The sequence below is a fragment of the Chiloscyllium plagiosum genome, chromosome 18 (assembly GCF_004010195.1).
Source record: "Chiloscyllium plagiosum isolate BGI_BamShark_2017 chromosome 18, ASM401019v2, whole genome shotgun sequence".
Classification (NCBI taxonomy): Eukaryota; Metazoa; Chordata; class Chondrichthyes; order Orectolobiformes; family Hemiscylliidae; genus Chiloscyllium; species Chiloscyllium plagiosum.
Window position 1 is genome coordinate 31,000,340 of NC_057727.1, and position 22,733 is coordinate 31,023,072.

General features: G+C 39.2%; 1 protein-coding gene across 8 annotated transcripts in view; it reads right to left on the reverse strand.

The window, feature by feature from the left end:
* Positions 1-22,733, reverse strand: part of LOC122559010 (ERC protein 2) — an 825,386-nt gene that overhangs the window by 184,906 nt on the left and 617,747 nt on the right. For all 8 annotated transcript variants that reach the window (XM_043708089.1, XM_043708091.1, XM_043708092.1 and 5 more), the window contains one exon: positions 4,888-5,035. In XM_043708089.1, coding sequence (XP_043564024.1) covers positions 4,888-5,035 — 148 coding nt within the window. The remainder of the gene's footprint in view (positions 1-4,887; positions 5,036-22,733) is intronic.

Here is a 22,733-nt window from a genome sequence, read left to right on the forward strand (position 1 = left end):
AGACTTAAAACAACAATTAACTTATCTGATTCTGTGCTGTGAACTTCGCCCAAACCGGTTCCTCCAAGATTAGTTGTGAATTTCACTGTTTGTTAATTTTCCCAGATGCACTCCGATGTCCAGCAATACATGAATTCAAAACAGCAAAAGCAGTAACTATACAGGTTCTCTCTCTCTCTCTCGCACTGTCCTCACCATGTGCTTAGATTAGTTGTGAATTTCACTGTTTGTTAATTTTCCCAGATGCACTCCAATGTCCAGCGATACATGAATTCAAAACAGCAAAAGCAGTAACTATACAGGTTCTCTCTCTCTCTCTCTCGCACTGTCCTCACCATGTGCTTCCTTTGCCTGTTCTTCTCCCTTTTAAAACTGCTGTTGTTCTGACTTTTTTTTCTCCCAAAGTTCCAAAACAATGCAACAGCATATAAAACAGTAATTGCTGCTTCTGGGATTCGAGGAAATCACCTCCAGCACCTAAAATATCTCAAACGCTTCTTCAAAAAGTTCTTCTGCTATCATCTCCCACGTGTTTTGTTTTCATACAACTCTTGATATTCCTGCTTGACAATATTCACTTCTGTTTCCATACCTATCTTATGCACATTCAAGAATCCCCTGACTTCCAAACTAGATTTTGATCCACCATGATAATTAAAACTGAAAGAAGTATGGATGCTGTAAATCAGAAGTAGCTGGAAAAGCTCTTCAGATCTGGCAGCATCTGTGGAGAGAAATCAAAGTGAATGTTTTGGGTCTGGTGATCCTTCCTCAGAATACTGAGGAACACTGACCCAAAACTTTAACTTTGATTTCTCTGCACAGATGCTGCCAGACCTGCTGAGCTTTTCCAGCAACTTGTGTTTTTGGGCTGTGATCATAATCTGGTATGCAGCTGGGATCTGCGGCTTTACCACATCTTGGAGAATCACCATTCAATTGTGACCAGTTTTTGCACAGGCATAGCACTTTGACTGGAAATGGGACCCATTTAAATCATCTGTAGTTGCCATGACAAATTCCACATCTAAACTTCTGACTCGGAGACTGAGAACTTGGCTGCTGTGGCCTTGTTCCTACTAAAATCCATGAGGAGAAAGTGAGGTCTGCAGATGCTGGAGATCAGAGCTGGAAATGTGTTGCTGGAAAAGCGCAGCAGGTCAGGCAGTATCCAGGGAACAGGAGAATCGACGTTTCGGGCATAAACGTTGATTCTCCTGTTCCCTGGATGCTGCCTGACCTGCTGCGCTTTTCCAGCAACACATTTCCAGCTCCTACTAAAATCCAGCTGACCTTCCCTGCCGACATAGGAAAAGTGGTCCCTTACAATTTGTAACTCTCTCTTCGTCATTTCCAATGTGGCTGTGGCCTCATTGCAGGCCTCCTTTTATTATGTAACAGAAAATAGAACAGAAAGCTCAGTAAAAATATTAGTCAACTTGAAATGGTCATAACATGACAGTAACAATCTGTCCGCAAAAAAGACAATTAAGTCTTCGGTTGCCTGCCACTTCAACATACCACCGTGTTACCTGGCTGTTGTAGCTCAGCGTAAGTTGGAAAACAGCACGTCATGTTCTGCTTGGGACCCCTACAGCCTTCTGGACTCAATATCAAGATGAACCATTTAGGGCTTGAGGTATCTTCTCCCACATCCTTACCACAACCCCACACACCAGGCCTTGTTATCACATGGTCTGTTATCATACACGAACCATTGTTAGCCACTAATACATTAGCAACCATTCATTCTCTTAGGCTGACCGTTATCCACTCCTTTGTCCAACTATTCTTCTCTCTCTCTTTGGGCTCCATCTCCATCTTTGTTACTCCTTAACCCCTCTCCCAATTGCATCTTCTGCATTAAAAAATAAACTGTGTCCTAGCTACTCTCAGTTCTGAAGAAAAGTAATTGGACCTGAAATGTTAACTCTGATTTCTCTCAATAGATGTTGCCAGAGCTGCTGAGCTTTTACAGCAAATTCTGTTTTTCTTTCTAATTTTCAGATACAGTGATGGAAATTTCTGATATTTTCCACAGTAAAATTAACAAAGAAAATCTAGCAAAGAGAGGTTTCTGGGGAAAAAAAACTAAACCATAAACTAAACTTGAATGCATTGAATCCCTACAGTGTGGAAACAGGCCATTCGGCCCATTGAGTCCACAATGACTCCCCAAAAAGCATCCCACGCAGACTCACCCCGCTCATCCTATCCCTGCAACCCTGTGATCTCCTGTGGCTAATCCACTGAATCTACACATCCCTGGACACTGGGCAATATAGCATGGCCAATCCATTTAACCTGCATATCTTTGGACTGCGGGAGGAAACTCATCCAGACATGGGAAGAACTTGCAACCTTCACACAGACACAGTCTCCTGAGGCTGGAATTGAACCCAGGTCCCAGCGCTGTGAGGCAGTAGTGAGCCATTGTGCAAAATACTGCACATATTGGAAATCTGAAATAAACATAAAAATCGCTGAAGAAACTCAGCATATTTGGAAACATCTGTGGAGATAGAAACAGAACTAAAATCGATATAATTCTTCTTGAAAACCGTTTTGGTTAGTTGGTAATGCTCTAGCCCAGCATCTCTGGCTGTTTAAGAGTGTTAAAAGGTTTCATAGAGTCTAAGTCAGTAAAATAAATAGCAAAGCAAAGGTAACTTCGATATTGGAGTCAGCAATATTGCAGTCAGTGGAACAGACCAGGGCTAGGTTTGCATAGTGGTATATTTTCTACTGGAGGATCTTCAATTACATACTCCAGAAGAATAAGAGAATAAAAATTTGATTGCAGGCGAACTGTTCCAGGATTCATAACTCTTAAACAACAATTCATCTTGTACTAAGTTCAACAGATTGCTGCAAGCAAGTCCATAGTGCATGGAGGACTGTACTTCATCAATTAGAATACAAGAGACCAATGTTATTGAACTTAGTTAGAAAGAAAACAGCAATGCAGTGAGCAGTACAAATGTTAGGAAGCAGATAAAAACATTAGCAACAAAATGCTGTAGGCATGTATTCTATTTTCTGACATTTCTATGTTTGTAATCTAGTTTTTTTTTACTGGATAGCGAGTCTTTTGTCATGTTTATGCTTGCTCTTTAACTGGTTACCATGTAATGTGAAGATGTTCCACCACTACTATGTTAAGGTAGTTTTCAAAAAGTGCCAATGTTTCACAAAGTTTCCATTATGTTGAGCAAGAGAAACTCATGCTAATGTCGCACATTTTAAATTAGTGAAAAGAACACCAGAAAGCAGAAGAAAAAGGTATTTCACATCAAATTGGCAAAGGTGGATTTATTGTCAATGCTATTCTCACTGGAATGCCCACGAGTTGTTACATTCTTCACCTACAGCAGAGCTGTGCTCAACAAAGTGCAAAAAATCTTGCTTGTTTGTGAAACACAGAAAAGTACTGCTAATCTTATCTTTGGACCTGGTATTCGCTTGTTCATTATAAGCTATGTCAATCATACTTGTGCAAATAGGAGATTAATTCAGCTGGTGATTTGATCAGGAGAGTGACAAGTGACAAGTCGCTACAAGTGACAAACATTAATAATGAACTTTAGGTAATGGCTTACCTCTGGATAGTGTGCCAAGAGGCAGCATCATGACTTAGACATCAAAGCCAGAAGTGAACAGAAAAGACAGAGCTGACAGTTGATGCTGCTGGAACCTCTTTGGATTCTAGCAACACTCTCATCAATTCAAGGACTCCTAGTGAAACTGTGGAAACCACTGTCAGGTGGAGAAGCTTGATAATTATTTGGTCCTTTGGAATATGGTATAGAAAGCAAGCTTGAAATTTAAGGTGGCTGCACTTGGGAATACAGGCCACAAATAAACATTATTGCGGCCATCTTGTTATTTTAGGCAATGCCTGAAGCATGAACCCACATTTCTCCTTCAAACACTGGCAGACCTTTGCAACTGCAAACGTTGCTGGTTTTATTCCAATCAATAGCCAAACCTATATCCCCATTATTACACTATATGTCAGGGTGTAGTTTTATACTTTATTTTCAGCAAAATTCAAATTCAGAATTACATTTCACAAATTCCACTAAGGCCCAGATAGATTTCAAAATGTGAAAAAATAAACTGTAATTTTTAAATGATCTTAGAAATTAGACAAAACGGAATGATCCTGCAAAAGTGGAGCACTGCCACAACTGCCTGCATCCAGATTAAATGCAAAAATAGTGCAGATTTTGCAAATCTGAAATGAAAAAAGAAAATGCCAGATACCAAAAATATTAAGCACTATCTATAGGGAGAGAAACAAAGCTAACATTTCAGGTTGGTCACATGCTTTCTCTCCAGCCTTACCTGCTGAGTATTTCAGACATGTTTGCTCAAAGAATAGGACAATTAAAATTTTGGTCCATATCAAAATTTTACACTCTAGTCAATTTTACATGTACTAAAAAACTCTTCTAAATGAAAGAAAGTCAAGCATTCATGGACTATTAATTTGTCTCACTTAGATCCGATAGATTATTTTAAAAGTTGTGACAAAACTTCATGATCTGAACAGCCTTCATTAACTCTAATTTTTATTAAAGCAAAATAATTCAAAACGTCACCTATCAAAACAATTAGTAAGGCTTCTTTTACAGGACAGTTTTATCTTTCCATTACCACATAGTTCTTCCTCATTACAACACACAAATACATCTTCAGTATATATTAACGTTTGAGAAACACACATTTAAAATCAGGCAGGACATGTTGTGAATTCTACCACAAAATTCATGATTTGTAGAATTTACTGAATGACAAATGTTCATGAAAGTGTAGTATTCTAGGGGGCAATTTTGTTTCTCTTGTAGAATAACTTAGCGTAACACCAAACACAGTGGAACTTGCCTGTTGTTTCAACTGTTGTACTAGTCGGTCCTTTTCACGTTTAAGAGCTATTACTTCATCTTGTGTCTTTTTCTTTTTAGAGGCAGACAATTCTAATAAGGCAATGTTTGCATCCTTCTCACTGATGGCTGCCAGCAGTGCTTCTTGTCTGCAACAAAAATTAGTCTAGTTAAGGAACCAATAGGAATAAATGACAATGGCAATGAGAAGCCTACATTTCTTTTTATAAATTCAACATGCTTGGACAGGCATTCCTATTACAATTCAGCCTTCCGTAAACATGTTCAGTTTTGGATCTGGAAGAATGTCATAATTATTGTCTCCAAATGTACAGCATTGCTTTATCAACTGCAGCCAACAGACATGCCACCATAAAGTCAGAGATCACCTTCTATTGCATGTTTAATCCATAGCATTCACACCAACTCAATGAATGAAAACTTAAGTGTAAGTCCATGTCCACACAATCTTGTACACTTAGACAATGGCATTAAGCTGCAACAAATTTGGCAGTGACAGGTCAAAGGATGTGGTTATAAGAAACTTGAAGAATGTCACTTAATGTAGCAAGTGGTTGTCCTTTAGGTTTGAGGCAAATTTTGTTAAGGCAAAGTATTGTACTGCATTTAGCTGTGTTGTACGAGCTGGAAGAATGTGATGCTTACACCAGTTGTCACAAATCAATTTCCCAGTTACTTTATTTGTAACTTTGAATAATATAGTCTGATTTTAAAAGATGAAAAATAAATTCTGGTTATTTCATTCAAATTTTCTCGGAGGTATCAGTGCTTAGTGTGCGATTTTTCAAGAGTGAATCTTAATACCACTTTCTCGACAATTTGTAATGGGTAACAGCAGCGACATAATCATATTAGCCATATACCAACAAAGAAAAAAACATTTTCCAAAACTATAGTATTTTTCTAGTTGTGGTACAATTTTCCTCCCTGTGCAAAGGAGTAGTTAGCTGTTACAACTTGAGAATCATGCAGAGTAATCTGTGCTAAATTAGAATGATTATATTTTATTGAATCATGTACTCTATATTACTCTAAAGAATAGACTTTTGGCTTAAAAATATATGCACTCAAAATTGTTGAGGGCATCCTTCCAGTAGTCAACAGACAATGACATGGAACTTGTGGCCAGGAATGAGGCACGTACTGATGATATTGAAGTAAGCTTTGCCATGAAGTGCAGCATCTCTCTGGTGAGAATTACACCTTCAGTGGCACTACAACTGATTTCAGCAGTCTTCATGGGGAACTAGAGGACAGAATTCTGGAACATTTGCTAAAATGTTCTGAAGTCTTGCAAAAATTCAGTTTTAAACATTTCTGCTAATTAATTTAAGAGCACTCCAGGAATATAAAGTTAATTTTCAAGACCGTGAAATTACTCATCAAATTTTATTAATTGCATTGCTGTCAAAAGCACCTGACTGAACATGAAACCCTCAGGGTTTCAAATATTGATGTGATTGAAGTTTTCACAAATTTCAGTGACTGCTGGTTCTGTGTTGAGTGGGGAGGTAGGCTGCATGCCACAGAGCAGCTGATGCCAAAACTCTGAGTAACAGTCTGCAACTTCAGGATGACTGCGCAAACTTGCATACGTTCAATGACTACAAACTGCAGTTAGTTTCAATGGGCTAATGACAGCGAATGCTGACAATTTTCTATTGGTCCCTTTGACCCATGCAAATCTGGACTAATATGACTTTGGGGAGCCTTCATCGTTTCAACCCTCATCCTGGCAAAATCATCTTTGGCCATTAATAGGCTTGAAATAAAATTCAATACCTCAGGAAATAGCAGGCTCCACTAAGGGAGCTGCCAACTGATCAGAAACCAGCAGCTCTCCATTAATTCAGGAGAGACACCATGGCATCAAATCTGTTTGGAATATGGCTTTTGAGAGTGCCAAGCTGGTGAACTCTAGTGAAGAGGTTGGGGTTGGAACAGAACTCCTTTAAAAACCACTCTGTCATGTACTATCACAACAACTGTTTATATGTTGGTGGTTCAATGACTTCCCTTGAGACTGTATTCCATTGGATTCTGGAGGCTGTATTTCAGTTTCTATTCATACCCAGAATTCCTGCTCTTTTATTGACAGCTAGACTCAGTAAGCTGATTTTCACCGAGCTGCAATGTTTTGTAGCTGCATAAGCGAGATCCTTCCCATGGAATTCCTTCACCACAACTCAGTTGAATTGAACTACCAAGACCTCCGAGGGCTTTTACTAATTCCTCACTGGCCCAGACAACTACCTGAACACCTTTTGAGATCCATTCTCAACTCTTAGCTGCACCTCCAGGCTTCCAGACCTTCTCAGGGTCCTAATTACTTGATGCCTACTACAACTGACCTTTTTTTCTCCATTTCTCCTGCTGCAAATCACTTGATCTCATTTCCTTTTGGACCATTGCCACTTTGTATTCATATTCATCTGCAACTTCCTAAAGATGAAACTGGAACACTGGGCCAAGCATCTGCAGCCTGCCCCACTCTGTGCTTGCATTCGCATACCAAGAATTTATTCCTCAGCGTTTACCCAGGAAAAAAAATGATAAGTTCAGGTTTCTTAGCACAACGAATATTTATTAACTGTTAAAATCAAATCTAACTGACGCCATTTTAAATTGTTCCTAGTCTAAACAAAGCACATGGTTTATTTAAAACTCTTTCTACATATTTTTCTACTATTACTGGGAGCTTAAATGAAAGCATGACGTTAAGACCATATGCTTGTTTTGCTTGCCACATAGAGTTTCCAACAGTAAGTTTAAAGTGAATATACATGACTTCAAAGACCTTCTGGGACTTTGGTTCATCCAGTTTACTGAACATTGAAGAGAAAGTGAGGACTGCAGATGCTGGAGATCAGAGCTGAAAATGTGTTGCTGGAAAAGCGCAGCAGGTCAGGCAGCATCCAAGGAACCGGAGAATCGACATTTCGGGCATAAGCCCTTTTTCAGGAAAGAAGGGCTTATGCCCGAAACGTCTATTCTCCTGTTCCTTGGATGCTGCCTGACCTGCTACGCTTTTCCAGCAACACATTTTCAGTACTGAACATTGAATCAAAGGATAGGCACAAGTTCTGTTTATTACAATATAAATGGCTTTGGACTATTTGTCTGTATTTTACAAGCACACGTTAAAAAAATACAGAAAGCATCTATTTGCTGATGACCTCAGCTGATAGAACATGGAAAACAACAGCTACTCAACACATTTGGTATATGCCAACTTCATCTGAAGTGCCTCATCACTGAAACATACTAGCCATCCAAAGTTTATTCCTTGAAAACAAAGGCAGTTTTCACATTTTAATCCACACTGTAACTTTGAAAATAAACAACATTACTCTTCTGGAATTCAGCACTCGTGTTTTTAGGTGCAATTATCTGAAGAAAACATCTGGACTTGGCTAGTATATTAAATTAACTATGTCTAGCACAGAATCCTGGCTCTGATTCTGTGCCTAATCGCAACATTAATCATTTGATTCAACTGCCTCAACTTAATATTGCTCTGTCTCCCAATGCTTTCATTCTTAGTTTACTCAGAAACAAAAAAGCAGAATAAGCAAGCCAACTTGAGAGTATGAAATATAAATCCACAAAATAAAGTCTAGAGTTACAGAATATCTGCTTAAGCTTAAGAAGGCTACAAAACAGAAAAGGTAAAATCCTGCAAAACACAATTCTTGGGGCAGCTGGCAAATGGTATGAATGGGATTTTATATTTAATAGGGAAACCCAATACCACACAAAAAAAAGATAAAGAGACATACAGCCAAAGGGCAAAAATCCATAAAATTGGGCTGCAGAATACAGATAAAAAGGGGTACAGTATGTTATTGCATCAAACTCTAGCCTAAACAGCTGTCAAAGCAGTAGTTCTTTAACAAATATGGCAAAAATATAAGATGGTGTGCATTGCACCATCAACCTACAACAAATGTCAGAATTGTTACATTAATAGTTGTCAAAAACACTGGAAGAAGGGAACCAAACTATCAATGGTCATTGGCAAAGGATTGCAAAGTATTATGTACAGACAGATAATTGTCAAACCTGACAAATAGTAATAAAGTTACTGAAAAAAGTCATTTTCTTTAAAATTATCACCAGTTCTTCTCTTATAGAAATTATAAGATGACATTGCTTTCAGAAAATCACAGTCACTCACTGATGCTTAAACTACATAGCAATAGTTTGTGTGTGACCTTTCACAGCAAAGGAACAGTAAGCTATTCAGCTGATTGTGGAAGATTGAGTGGGTGGGGATGGTGGAATTGGTGTTAGAGGGTGAACATTGTGACTCCGATTCACACCCACTCTTCCCATAATGTCTTTCAAGCAATCGTTACTGGTAACATTTAGAGAGACTTATGGTCAAGTTCCTTCTTCCTAACTCTGAAGGCACTGAAGCCATTGTTGCATCCCTAATTAAGTCATGACACAGAGTTGCTGATTTAACAAGGATAAAAGACTGATCCTGGGGCCTTCTTGGGTTCTAAGCCTAGCTATTCACCACCATGATGGCCATCAATAATATTTTGACGAGAACCCCGAGCTCATATTTGGTGCAGCTCTTTGCCTTGGAAGAAATGCTGCAGTAAAATTATTTTAAATGAACTTATTGGGATAAGCAACAAAATAATACAAATATTACACTAGGAGACCCAATCTAGTTCACAGAGTCGTCAAGTTATATCCTACCTTCAGGCTTTGATGTACTCAAAAGGAACAGCCACGTTGAAATACTCCGAGTATGCACCACATTCTTAGTAATAGAGTGGGTTGAAAAGAATGACAACTCCTAATAAGAACAATCTGCGTTTAGGAGAAAAACAGTCAAGGCACACTACACAGGACACTGTTGTATCCTGGAAAAAAAATCTTTTTCGACCACAGCACTGAAACTGGCTTATGTTAAAAAAAAGTGGTTTACTGTTTATCAAAATCACATGCAAGACATGTGACAGACAGTTTAATCAGTATACATTTGTAATGGAAAAAAATGAAAATACTAAAGAAATAGCATAAAAGTATATATTTTAATCCACTGAATTCAATATATTGTGATTTTTTAAAAGCAATCTCAAGTGTTCATTTATCTTAATGTGTTGAGTCTATTACATGCAAAAAATAGAACTCTTGCTAAATATTACAGTATTGCAGTAATTAACAGGCGTAACACCATAATCTTTAACAATAATTTGGAGGTAAATTCTTCAAATCTAACCAATGTTACCATGCAATTGAACTCTGTATATGAGCACATTCAGCTTACTTCCAAATAACAGCTTCTGCTTCCAGAAGATCGGGGGAAACGAGTTAAGCTACTGTTTGGAATTAACATTAAAAATAAAACATGGATAACAATGTGCCGAACGAGCTGGAAAAACATAGATGGCACAGCATATGAAAGACTTAAAGAACATAGCCTAATGATATCCAGTCATAACCAGGGTGTTTTGTATATTGTCAACATAGATACAAAGTAAAAGAAGGTCTTGCTTTAACTGTTGGGAAATACTTTACATTGAAATTAAACAGCACTTATTGCTGCCTTACCACTGATGATCTTGCCACACTAGTGATTTATTTGAACAAAAACATTTTTAGTCGCTGCAGGTTAAACTATGTTTAGCTCTTACTGTACACTAATTTATGAAACATGTGCACATACCTACTAATTACAGCATGATTTTAAGAATTTGCGAACATGTTTGCACAAATGACAATCATGGGAACACAGACAATGTTCAGGCTGTTCTTACATCAAGTCTAATGGCATCAGGTTAAACATGGGCATGGAAGCTTTCTGCTGATGACCATCTACCATTGCTGTCAGCCAGCGAATCAATATTTCTACATATTGAACACCAATGAAAAAGATATGGAAGGAAGCAAGGCTCAATAACCTCTTGGTGGCAGATTTCAAATCCACCACCAGGAGTATTCACCGAGTGCAGCAAGTCCTAAATGACACAGCTGCTGGATTGGATTTCAGATGTTAAGGCAACCAAATAAAGGGGAAAAAAATCATCTATTTGTTGCAGATGTTTCTGGCCATGATAGTATTACAGGAGAAAGTGAGGACTGCAGATGCTGGAGATCAGAGTCAAGATTAGAGTGGTGCTGGAAAAGCACAGCAGGTCAGGCAGCATCCGAGCAACATGAAAATCGATGTATCGGGCAAAAGCTCTTCATCAGGAGAGGCTATTACACAGTCTCTCTGGAAATGAAGTCCCGTTTCTCCTCATCATACTGTTAGCAATACCGCCATGCTGAGTGGGATAGATTTCGAATACATCTTGCAACTCAAATTGAGCATCCATCAAGTGGTGCAAACCATCAGCATCATCACTGCATCCAACCATAATCTAACCACATAGCCCAGCATATCTACCATTACCATCATGCCAAGACATCAACCCTGATTTAATGAACAATGAAGGGAGATATGAAAAGAACAGCACCAAGCACACCAAAAAATAAGGTGTCAATTTGGTGAAGCTACAACATAGGGCGATTGTCAATCAAACAGCAGAATATCAGAATTAGAGGGAGTAGGCAATTCAGCCCTTGAGCCTGCTCCGCTATTTAACGCGATCATTGTTGATCTTATTCTGGTCTCAATTCCACTTTCCTGCCTGCTCCCCTTAGCCTTTTATTCCATTTTTCATCAGAAACATATCTATTTCTTTCTTGAATCTGTTGATTAATCCTACCTCCACTGCACTCTGCAGCTGTGAGTTCCACAGATTCATGACCCTCTGAAAGAAGTAGTTTCTCTTCATCTCAGTTTTGAATCTACTCCTCTCATTCTATATCTATAACCTCTTGTTCAAAATTGCCCCACAAATGGAACATCTGTTAAGTACCCACCTCACCTTCTTTAGCGTTTTATATACCTCCATCAGAACACCACTCATTCTTCTGAACTCCAGCCAGTACAAGCTGCTCAATCGTTCCTCGGATGGCAGCCTTTCCATCCCTGGAATCAACCTGGTGAATCTCCTCAGAATGCCCTCCAGTGCCAGTACTTCCTTAAGTAAGATGACCAAAACGAGACACAATATTCCAGGTGCAGTCTCACTAACACTTTATATAATTGCAACAACATTACTTTTACAATCTAGTCCTGATGCAATACACACCAGGATTCCATTTGGCTTTCTTATTATATGCTACACATGCAAACCCACTTGCTGCAATTCATGTCCACAGAAGCATCAGGTTATAGAGTTTAACAGTCCCACAACCAATGGATCACTCTCGGCTCTGTAATCCAGCCACTTCCAAACATGAGCAGCAATGGTTAACTAAACAACTCACTGAAGGAGTCCCAAGTATCACCATCCTCGGTATCTCAGCACATGAAGCATTTGCAAACATTATTAGCTCAGCGGATGATCCATCTTTATCTCCTCCTGGAGTCCCCACCATCACAGATGATATCTTCAGACTATTTGATTCACTTCACATGGCATCAAGAAATTGCTGAAGGCACTGAATAGACTATGGGCCCTGACAACATTCCAGCAATAGTACCGAAGTCCTGGGTTCTAGACCTAGCTGTGTTCCTCGCCAAGCTGTTCTGGTACAGCTACAACACTGGCACCTATTTGGCAATGAGGAAAAGTTCCTTGATAATCCCAGTGTTCTAAAAGCAGGGTAACTTCAAATCCACCAATTAGCACCCAGCAGTGTGACAATCGGTAAAATACTAGAACATTCCATCAGCAGTGCAGCACTTACTCAGTAGTAACCTGCTTCCTGATGCACAGTTTGGATAAATGTCTGACCTCATTACAGCCTTGTTCCAGACATGAACAAAGGAGCCAAGTTCAAGAGAAGTATGATGAGAGTAACTGTTCTTGAAATCAAAGCTGCATTTGACAAAGTATGGCATCGAATAGCCCTCGCAAACTGAAGTCAAAACTGAGAATCGGGCTAAAACCACTGGTTGGAGTCATACCTGGTCGAAAGAATAATGATTTTGGTGCTGCAGGTCCTGGACAGCACTTCAGTCCTGGACAGCACTGCGCGAGTTCATCAGAGTCAAACTTCACCATTGTGAAGTCAGAAGTAAGGATGTTTGTTGATGATTGCACAATGTTCAACACTATTTGTGAATCCTCAGCACTGAAGCAATCTGAATCCAGATGTAGCACAACCTGAACATTGAGGCTTGCACTGATAAGTGGCTAGTAAAATTTGAACCACACAACTGTCAGGTAATGACCATCTCCTGCTTGACTGATCAAACAACTTAATTTTTTGAAGAATGTGCCAAGTAAATATTTTAACCATAGCTGGAAATGCTTTGAGCCCTTTATTTTGCATTACTGACAGCCAGTGTCAGGAACCTTCAGGTGAACACATACACTGTATTAAGTTACCCATGAGAGGCAAATAACACAATATAAATTAGCAACAGGAAATGCTGCTCAGGGCAGATAACTAATAACAATATCATTGATTTGCCATTCAAAGTTGTAGTTAAAATGCTACTGTCTTTACAAGTGCCCTGAAGGACACCATACTTCTGCATTACTTCAGCACAAAAATGCAGCAGGATATACTGTAGACAAACAAAAATAACTGACCTTGAGAGTCAATATCCAAAATGATGCTGAAAACAAAGTAAGTGACATAGGCAAGCCTGCTGAATGTTAAACTAGATGTTAAACAAAAACAGAAATTGCTCAAAAAGCTCAGGAGATCTGGCAGCCTCTGTGGAGAGAACTCAAGAGTTAACATTTCGGGTTGATTGATCCCTGCTCAGAACTGGGGTAATTTTCCCAGATGCTACCAGACCAGCTGAGCTTTTCCAGCAATTTTTGTTTTGGTTTCCGATTTACAGCATCTGCAGTTCTTTTGGTTAAAATAAATGTTAATGCACCATACTGGATATTTCACACATACTTGACATGGTTTTGCAACAATTATACTGTGAATCAATGACCGTATATCCATTCACCTTTGTTTTGTGTTTAATTTTCTATACACAAGTGCAGTTTCTGTTTAGTCTTTCATGAATTTATTTTACTTCAGTTCTTCTCACTGGTATTCAAATTCTTTCACTTCTTGCTCATCAAGTTAGTGTAACAGAAACAAAAGTAAAATGAAAAAAGAAACCACAATGCTGAGGGAAAATACAAATTGGAGCAGTGAGCCATCAGTGAAGAACAAGAAAATATAAAGCTGTGGTAAAGAATCTTGATGAAAGCAGCTTAGAAGAGTTCAGAAGAAAGTACAGGGTCAGGGCAGAATCAAAGGAGTGCAGAACAACCCAAAGAAAGAACAAAAAGAATGATGCAGACCATCAAGATAGAGCACATCAAACAACATGTATGGTAATGAAAGGAGGAATTTAACACAATGTTAAGTAGCTATTTCTGAAATTCTCAGTATATGAGCTTTCATACTAAGCACAAGACTCTATTTGTACCATATGAACAAATACTGGTCATAAATCTGGCAAATGCACTGGTTTACTTAATATTCATAATTCACCTTAAGCATCTGAAGTGCAGATTGACTGAACAAAGCTTCAAAGATTAAAACTATGGAACAATGGAATGTTGTGCACTGTGGACTCATGCCAGTTATGGACCCAGTAGAGAAAACCCATTCAGGGGTGATTTTAAATCTACCTGCCAAGAGGAAAAACCAAAACTGGTGGACAGATAAAATTGACCAAACCACTTAACCGTTGGTTCCTCCTGAACTTGCTGTATCCTTCCTGCATTACTTAGCGGGCAGGAAAGTCAATCAAACCCTTCAAATGTTGACATCATCAGACTGCAGCTAAAATGTTATCACTTACCAGAGAGGGCAAACTGCTTCAGTGCTCCTGTCAGGTGAAGGCAGCGAGAAGATGACTGGGACTGGGAATGCACATGTTTTTAATGTGCCTTTGAAGACCTTAAACAGAGGTGTTCTGTCAGTTCCCATAAGAAAATAACAGATCTTCTTGTTACTTATGATGAGGTACTCCTATAACCCCTCCAAAGATTACTTCTATGCCTTCTCTTTCACCCTGTCAGGCAGTGTTTGGCCACCCAAGTATCTGCTATCCAGCTGCCACTTTCCCAAGTTTTGAGCAAGAATCTGGTCAGTAGCATGAAACAATCGCCTTAGAATTAAAAATCACCTGGGCCTCACAAAGTCAACATCGGGTGTGTTGGCCACTCATGCCCCATCAATTAAAATACACCTTTCAGAATCAGAAGTAGCATCAGACAGAAAAAGGAATAAAGTCCCAAGTTGCAAACTAAAGATTTATTTAAAATCAAAGACTACTTGAACAATAACTGAAAATAATTAGTTGCACATTCATTAAGAACCCTCACAAAATAGTTAAAAAGAAATTCGGATTCTAAGAAGTTTTAGTACTCATGCTCTGGCATTCAACATCTCAAAATGGATTTTCAGATGTTAGTGGCTGTGTTAAATTTTGGAAACAAGATCTGATTAACATACTCATTCTAGAATTCCAGCATGTTTTAAGAGGAGTTAAAAGACAACAGCCTTGCATAAATTCTTGTTGTCATTATATTAAAAGAGGATCAGGATCAGAAAATGAATACACATGATATAGGAAACGCCAGGTTGGAACTGCTAGCTGGGGTGTGCAAAAAATTGTTGGAAATATCTAAGTTGCAATTTGACCTGCAACTTACTCTTCACCAAATGAAGAGAGCTCCCATGTATAGTTATTTATACCAATAAATTAGGGCACCAATAGGCTATCTGAATGCTTTTGAAACTGGATGGTGCACTAACAACACTGAACCTGGACTCAATGGTTTGATATATTCTTATGCAGGTCGGTTCATGCAGCTTTGCATGAGCGCACAACTGACGTAACTTCTGAATTACATTGCTATTTGTGTCAAAGTGTCTCTACTGACACAATTATATCCTTGCTCAAATATGACTGAAATTTTGTATTAAAAATTCTTATTCCAAAAAGATGACAGTGGTCCTAAGGGAAGGTACTAAACTGGGCCAAGGCCAATTATATCAAAATTCAGCAGGAGCTGGGAAATGTGGATTGGGGACAGCTGTTTGAAGGGAAGTCCACATTTGTTATGTGAGAGGCTTTCAAAGGTAGGTTGAAGATAGTGCAGGATAGACATCCTTTTGAAACCAAGGGATAGGAAAGACAAGATTCGTAAACCATGGATGACAGGAGAAATTGTGCAAATGGCCAAGAGGAAAAGGGAAGTGTACATAAGGTTCAGGCAGCTAAGAACAGAACAGGCTTTGGAGGATTATCGGGAGAGTAGGTCAAGTCTTAAACGAGGAATCAAGTGGACTAAAATGAGTCATGAAATAACTTTAGCGAGCAGAAATAAGGAGAATCCCAAGGCCTTCTAATCATTTATAAGAAGCAAGAAGGTAACGATAAAAAGGGTTGGTCCACTAAAGGATAAGGCAAGAAGATTGTGTGTGGAACCTGAGAAAATGGGTGAGATTCTCAATGATTACTTTGCATCAGTATTCACTGAGGACAGGGACATGATGAATGTTGAAATTGGAGACAGAAGTTTGTTTACTTTGGATCACGTTGACATAAGGAGGGAGGATGTGTTGGGTAAGATAAAGGATATTAAGGTGGACAAATCCCCAGGACAGGATGGGATCTATCCCAGGTTACTGAGGTGAGAGAGGAAATAGCTGGGGCCCTGACAGACATCTTTGTAGCATCCTTAAACACAGGTGAAGTGCCGGACGACTGGAGAGTTGTTAATGTTGTCCCCCTGTTCAAGAAGGGTAGTAAAGATATTCCAGGTAACTACAGACCAGTGAGCCTGACGTCAGTGGTGGGAAAATTGCTGGAGAAGGAACTGAGGGATAGGATCTATTAATATTTGGAAGAGAATGGGCTTATCAGTGATAGGCAACATGGTTTTTTTGTGGGGGAGATCATGCCTTACCAATTTAACAGAGTTCTTTGAGGAAGTGACCAAGTTGATAGATGAAGGAAGGGCTATAGATGTCATATAAATGGACTTCAGTAAGGTGTTTGATAAGGTTCCCCATGGTAAACTAATGGAGAAAGTGAAGTCACATGGTGTGCAGGGTGTTGGAGCTAGGTGGATAAAGAACTGGCTAAGCAACAGGAGACAGACAGTAGTAGTGGAAGGGAGTTTCTCGAAATGGAGAAGGGTGACCAGTGATGTTCCACAGGGATCATGCCACTGTTATTTGTGATATACATAAATGATCGAGAAAAGAGAATTGGTGATCTGATCAGTACGTTTGCAGATGACACGAAGATTGTTGGAGTAGCAGAAAGCATAGGGGACTGTCAAAGAATACAGGAGAATATAGATAGACTGGAGAGTTGTGCAGAGAAGTGGCAGAGGGAGTTCAATCCAAGCAAATGTGAGGTGATGCATTTTGGGAAGTCTAATTCTAGAGTGAACTAAACTGCAAATGGAAGAGCCTTGGGAAGAGTTGATGAGCAGAGAGATCTGGGAGTTCAGGTCTATTGCACCCTGAAGGTGGCTGCACAGGTGGAGAGAGTGGTCAAGAAGGCATATAGAACATAGAACATAGAAGAATACAGTGCAGTACAAGCCCTTTGGCCCTCGATGTTGCGCCGATCCAAGCCCACCTAACCTACACTAGCCCACTATCCTCCATATGCCTATCCAATGCCCGCTTAAATGCCCATAAAGAGGGAGAGTCCACCACTGCTACATATGGTATGCTTGTCTTCATCAGATGGGATAGTGAGTATAAGAGCTGGCAGGTCATGTTAAAATTGTATAAGACTTTGGTTCAGCAGCGTTTAGAATACTGTGTACAGTTTTGGTTGCCACATTACTAAAAGGATGTGGACACTTTGAAGATGGTGCAGAGAAGGTTTACGAGGATGTTGCCTGGTATGGAAAGTGCTAGCTATGAAGAGAGGTTGAGTAGATTAGGATTGTTTTAATTAGAAAAAAGGAGATTGAGGAGGAACCTGATTGAGGGCTACAAAAGCATGAAGTGTATAGACAGGGTGGATAGAACAAAGCTTTTTTCCCCCAGGGTGAGGGATTCAATAACGAGAGGTCACGCGTTCAAGGTGAGAGGTAAAAAGTTTAAGGGGGACACACGCGGCAAGTACTTACACAGAGGATGGTAGGTGCCTGGAACACATTGCCAGCAGAGGTAGTAGAGGCAGGCACAGTAGATTCATTTAAGGTGAGTCTGGACACATGCATGAATAGGTGGGGAGCAGAGGGATTCAGATCCTTAGGAATTGGGCAATAAGTTTAGACAGTGCATTTGAATTGGCACAGGCCTGGAGGCCTGAAGGGCCTGTTCCTGGGCTGTAAACTTTCTTTGTTCTTTGTACTACTGGATATTTTCTCAAAGATTAATCCACAGTTATCTTTCCTATATGAACCAGGCATATAATGGCGTGTTGTATTGACAAGCAATACTGCTCTTCATATTGTTTGGGAAGCAAATTTCAGTCAAATCAATTGTGTTTTGATTATTTCTGCTATTCAATATATGACTTGTTTCTCAGAGCGCTACATTATGAAATTGGTTACCTCTCACTTTACTCTCACTCCTAATCTTCAGACAGATTGGTTCTGACCAGGAGAGGAGTGAGAACCAGAATACATGCAGGTGTCAGATATATAGACAATATATATATATATAAAATAAAAGAGCAAAATGTTTAAACTTTCGCACTGTTTTACCTTCAAAACAGATTTAAAATGAACAAAATGCAAAATATAGTGTGTTAAACTGTGGAGTGGATCTGTGATTATTATTCTAATCATAACCAGAAATTTCTTTGAGGGGCCTTTATTAGTTCGTAGGTTCATAAGATATAGGAGCAGAATTAGGCCATTCAGCCCATTGAGTCTGCTCCACCATTTGATCATGACTTATCTGCTCCTCACCCCATTTTCCTGCTTTCTCTCCATATCCCTTCGACCCACTACCAATTAAAAATCTAACTTCCCCTTAAATTCACTCACTGTCCCAGCATCCACCACACTTTTGGGTAGCGAATTCTACAGATTCACATCCCTTGAGGAGAAGTAGTTTCTCCTCAACTCTGTTTTAAATTTGATACCCCTTATTCTAAAACTCTGACCTCTCATCCTAGAATGCCCCACAAGAGGAAGCATCCACTCCACGTCTATTTTACCAACACCTTTTATCATCTTGAATACCTTAAATTGATCTCCTTCATTCTTCTAAATTCCAGACAGTACAGGCCTAAACTGTTGAGTCTCTCTTTATATGACAAACTCCTCATCTCTGGGGTCAATCTATTGAACTTCCTCAGAACTGCTTTCAATGCCACTACATCATTCCTCAAATAAGAGACCAAAACTGCACAAACTCCAGGTGTTGTCTCACCTTGTATAGTTGCAACAATACTTCCTTCCCTTTATATTCTATTCCTTTACCTATAAAAGGCAACATTTCATTTGCTTTCTTTGTTATCTGCAGTACCTGCATGCTGGTTTTCTGTGATTCATGAACAAATACACCTTGATCCCCCTGCACCAGAGCACTCCAAAGATTTTCCCCATTTAGATAATTGGTGACCTTCCTATTTTTTCAGCCCAAATGCATGACTTCACACTTATTCACATTAAACTCCATTTGCCACATTTTGGCCCACTCTCCTAACCTCTCTATATCCTTTTGTAAGGTTCTTAGTTCCTCATTGCAATTTACCATCCCACCTATTTTTGGTGTCATCCACAAATTTGGCTATACAGCTGTCTATCCATGTATCAAAGTTGCTAATGGAGATTATAAATAGCAGGGGTCCAAGGACCGAACCCTGTAGCACCTCACCAGTTACATCTTGCCATACAAAAAAAAATCTCAACTCTGTCTTCTGTCCATCAGCCAGTCATCTATCCAAGCTGATAAACTATCCTTAATCCCATGTGATCCAACCTTGTGAATTAACCTTTTCTGTGGCACCTTATCGAATGCCTTCTGGAATTCCAGATATATTATATCTACAGGACCCTCATTATCTACTTGGCTTGTTATATCTTAGAAGAACTGTAGCAAATTAGTTAAATGTGATTTGCCCTTCATAAAACCATGCTGACTCTGATGATAGTGTTTTAACTTTTCAAATGTCCTGACATTACTTCCTTGATAACTGATGTTAAACTAACTGGTCTGTAATTACCCATATTTTGCCCCCTCCCTTTTTGAATAACGGAGTCATATTAGCAATTTTCCAACCCGCTAAAACCTTTCCATTGTCCACGGAATTTTGGAACATTGTAACCAATGGATCTAATATCTCTGCTGCCACTTCCTTTAAAACCCTAGGATGTAGGCCATCAGGCCCAGGGTTGTGACTGTCCTCAATCCTAATGGCTTGCTTAAACTTTTTCCCTATTGATGTTGATTTTCTAAGTTCTACCTTATGTATTGCCTCTGACTTGCCCATTCCAACAGAAATGGTACTCTCGTCCCCTACAGTGAAAACTGAGGCAAAGTACTGATTCAGCATCTGTCATCTCAGTGTTCCTCACTATTAACTCTCCGGTTTCATCTTCCAAGGGATCAACATTCACATTAGCAACTTTCTTCCCTTTTATATACCTACAAAAGCTTTTGCTATCCTTTTTGATATTTTGAGCTAGTTTTCTTTCATCATTTACCTTAGCACGTTTATTAATATTTTGAGTATCCCTTTATGTTTGAAAGTTTCCCAATCTTCCAGCCTGCCACTAGTCTTTGCAATCTGGTATACCTTAGTTTTTTGACTTTATATTGTCCTTGACCTCCTTGCTTACCCATGGATTTTTTTTTTAACCTCCCTACCCCCCCAGAGTAGCCTGCTTCCTGGTTGGTTGCACAACATACTGTTCCAAGAAACAACCTCAAATACATTCAATGAATTCTGCCTCCACGCTACCCTTGCCAATTTAACTCTTCCAATCTGTACATAACTTTCTGACAAGCCTCTAATAATTCCTGGTTTCACTGTGCCCCACTGCAGAACTACTGTTTAGGGACTTACAGATTACTCCCAAGTACTTATTCTTTTACTGTTTCTTATTTCTACCCAGACTGATTCCACATCTTGATCTCCCATGCTTATGCTATTTCGCATTGCAGCACTGATCCCTTCCTTCACCAGCAAGATTACACCATCTCCTTTTCCTTTCAGTCTATTTTTCCAAAATGCGGAGTACCCCTGGATATTCAATTCCCAGACCTGGTCTCCTTATAACCATGTCTTACTACCAAATTGTACCCTTCTGTTTCTATTTGCATTACTAACGCACTAATTTTGTTTCAAATGCTTCATGCATTCATATACAAAGCCTTTAAATTTATCCCACTGTTAAATTTCCACCATTGCAATTTACCATCCCACCTATTTTTGGTGTCATCCACAAATTTGGCTGTAGAGCCATCTATCCATGTATCAAAGTTGCTAATGGTATTGTAAATAGCAGGGGTCCAAGGACTGAACCCTGTGGGTTTTTTTTAAATAATTCCTTGGTTCATAAAGATATTCACCTGTTCTGTACTTCACCTTTATTGTCTGGTAACTATCTACTACATCGTTAACCTGCACTCTTACCTCCTCCTTGTTTAAGTTGGGTTTTCTAATTTTCCTTATCCTGGAACGCCCCCCCGCCCCCTTCCCCCCGACATCAGTTTAAAGCCCTAGCTACAGCCCTAGTTGTGTGATTGAAATGTTCCAGATTTTGCTGTAATTCATTCCAATTTTTGTTACTTTTCATATTTTATTTGTAGGCAAAATAGCAGTTGTTGAAAATCCTTTTCAACCAACAGCATAAGAAAAATCTTCACAAACATGTAAACTTTGAAAAATGTATTGTTGCACTTTTACGATTCAAGTTTGAAAGCTTTTCACGGTGAAACCATGATTGTGCCAATTTGTGCTAATTTCTTTGGCTGCTAAACTGGAAATGACAGTAAGAGGAACTCATAGCAGACGGAATCCTGCTAAATATTTGGCATGCTCATAGAATATTTGTTGCTTGCCTCAGGATCTCTGTAAACCACAGATGAAACAGATAACGTTTAGACTGTTACAACAGAGTTCAGGAGTAACCTGTCAAGTTCAAAACAAAACCAAATAAAAATATTTCCATACAAAAATTATTCAGGACTTTGCAAACATGCTAATTCCCTCAAGTCAAATTTGACAATGAATCAATTGTAGTTAGGTTACAGATCCTCACAAAATGGATACAATCATAATTTAGTGCACAAAGTTACAATCTTGTACCTTAAACTTCAACGTTGGCATCATACATGCATTTGTGCAAATTGTACAGAATTTTATGCCCGACTCAAAGGTGGGTTCAGGAGAGAGGGTAGGTGCTGTTCAAGTGGGTGGGAGGGCATAAGTTGGAGATCCACCTGCCTTCCTGATTCCCATCGATCAAGCTCCGGGGTAGAAAGAGAGAGAGCAAGAACAAGAGTGAGAGAGAGAGCGAGAGAAACCCAAATAAAACAGGACCTAGAAGTGAGGACAGTTAATAAATATGCATGACATGCTTAATGCTCATAACCAGAAATACTTGAAATGTGCCAATGATATTGTCACAAATCTAGAGATAAATAAAAATACAATCTTCATCACATAATGAACAAAGTCATGTGCAGACCAGCTGTATGGAGGGGACAAGCAGGATGAAAATTTCCTTCAAAGAAACTTGCTAATACTACACTGCTTTGGAAACCAACAGTTAGTGTGAAATACCATTTAGCTGAGCTGCACTTGTTGAGATCATTTGAAATGCAATGTCAGTTTCTATGTGCATTTATAGATCTTTGACT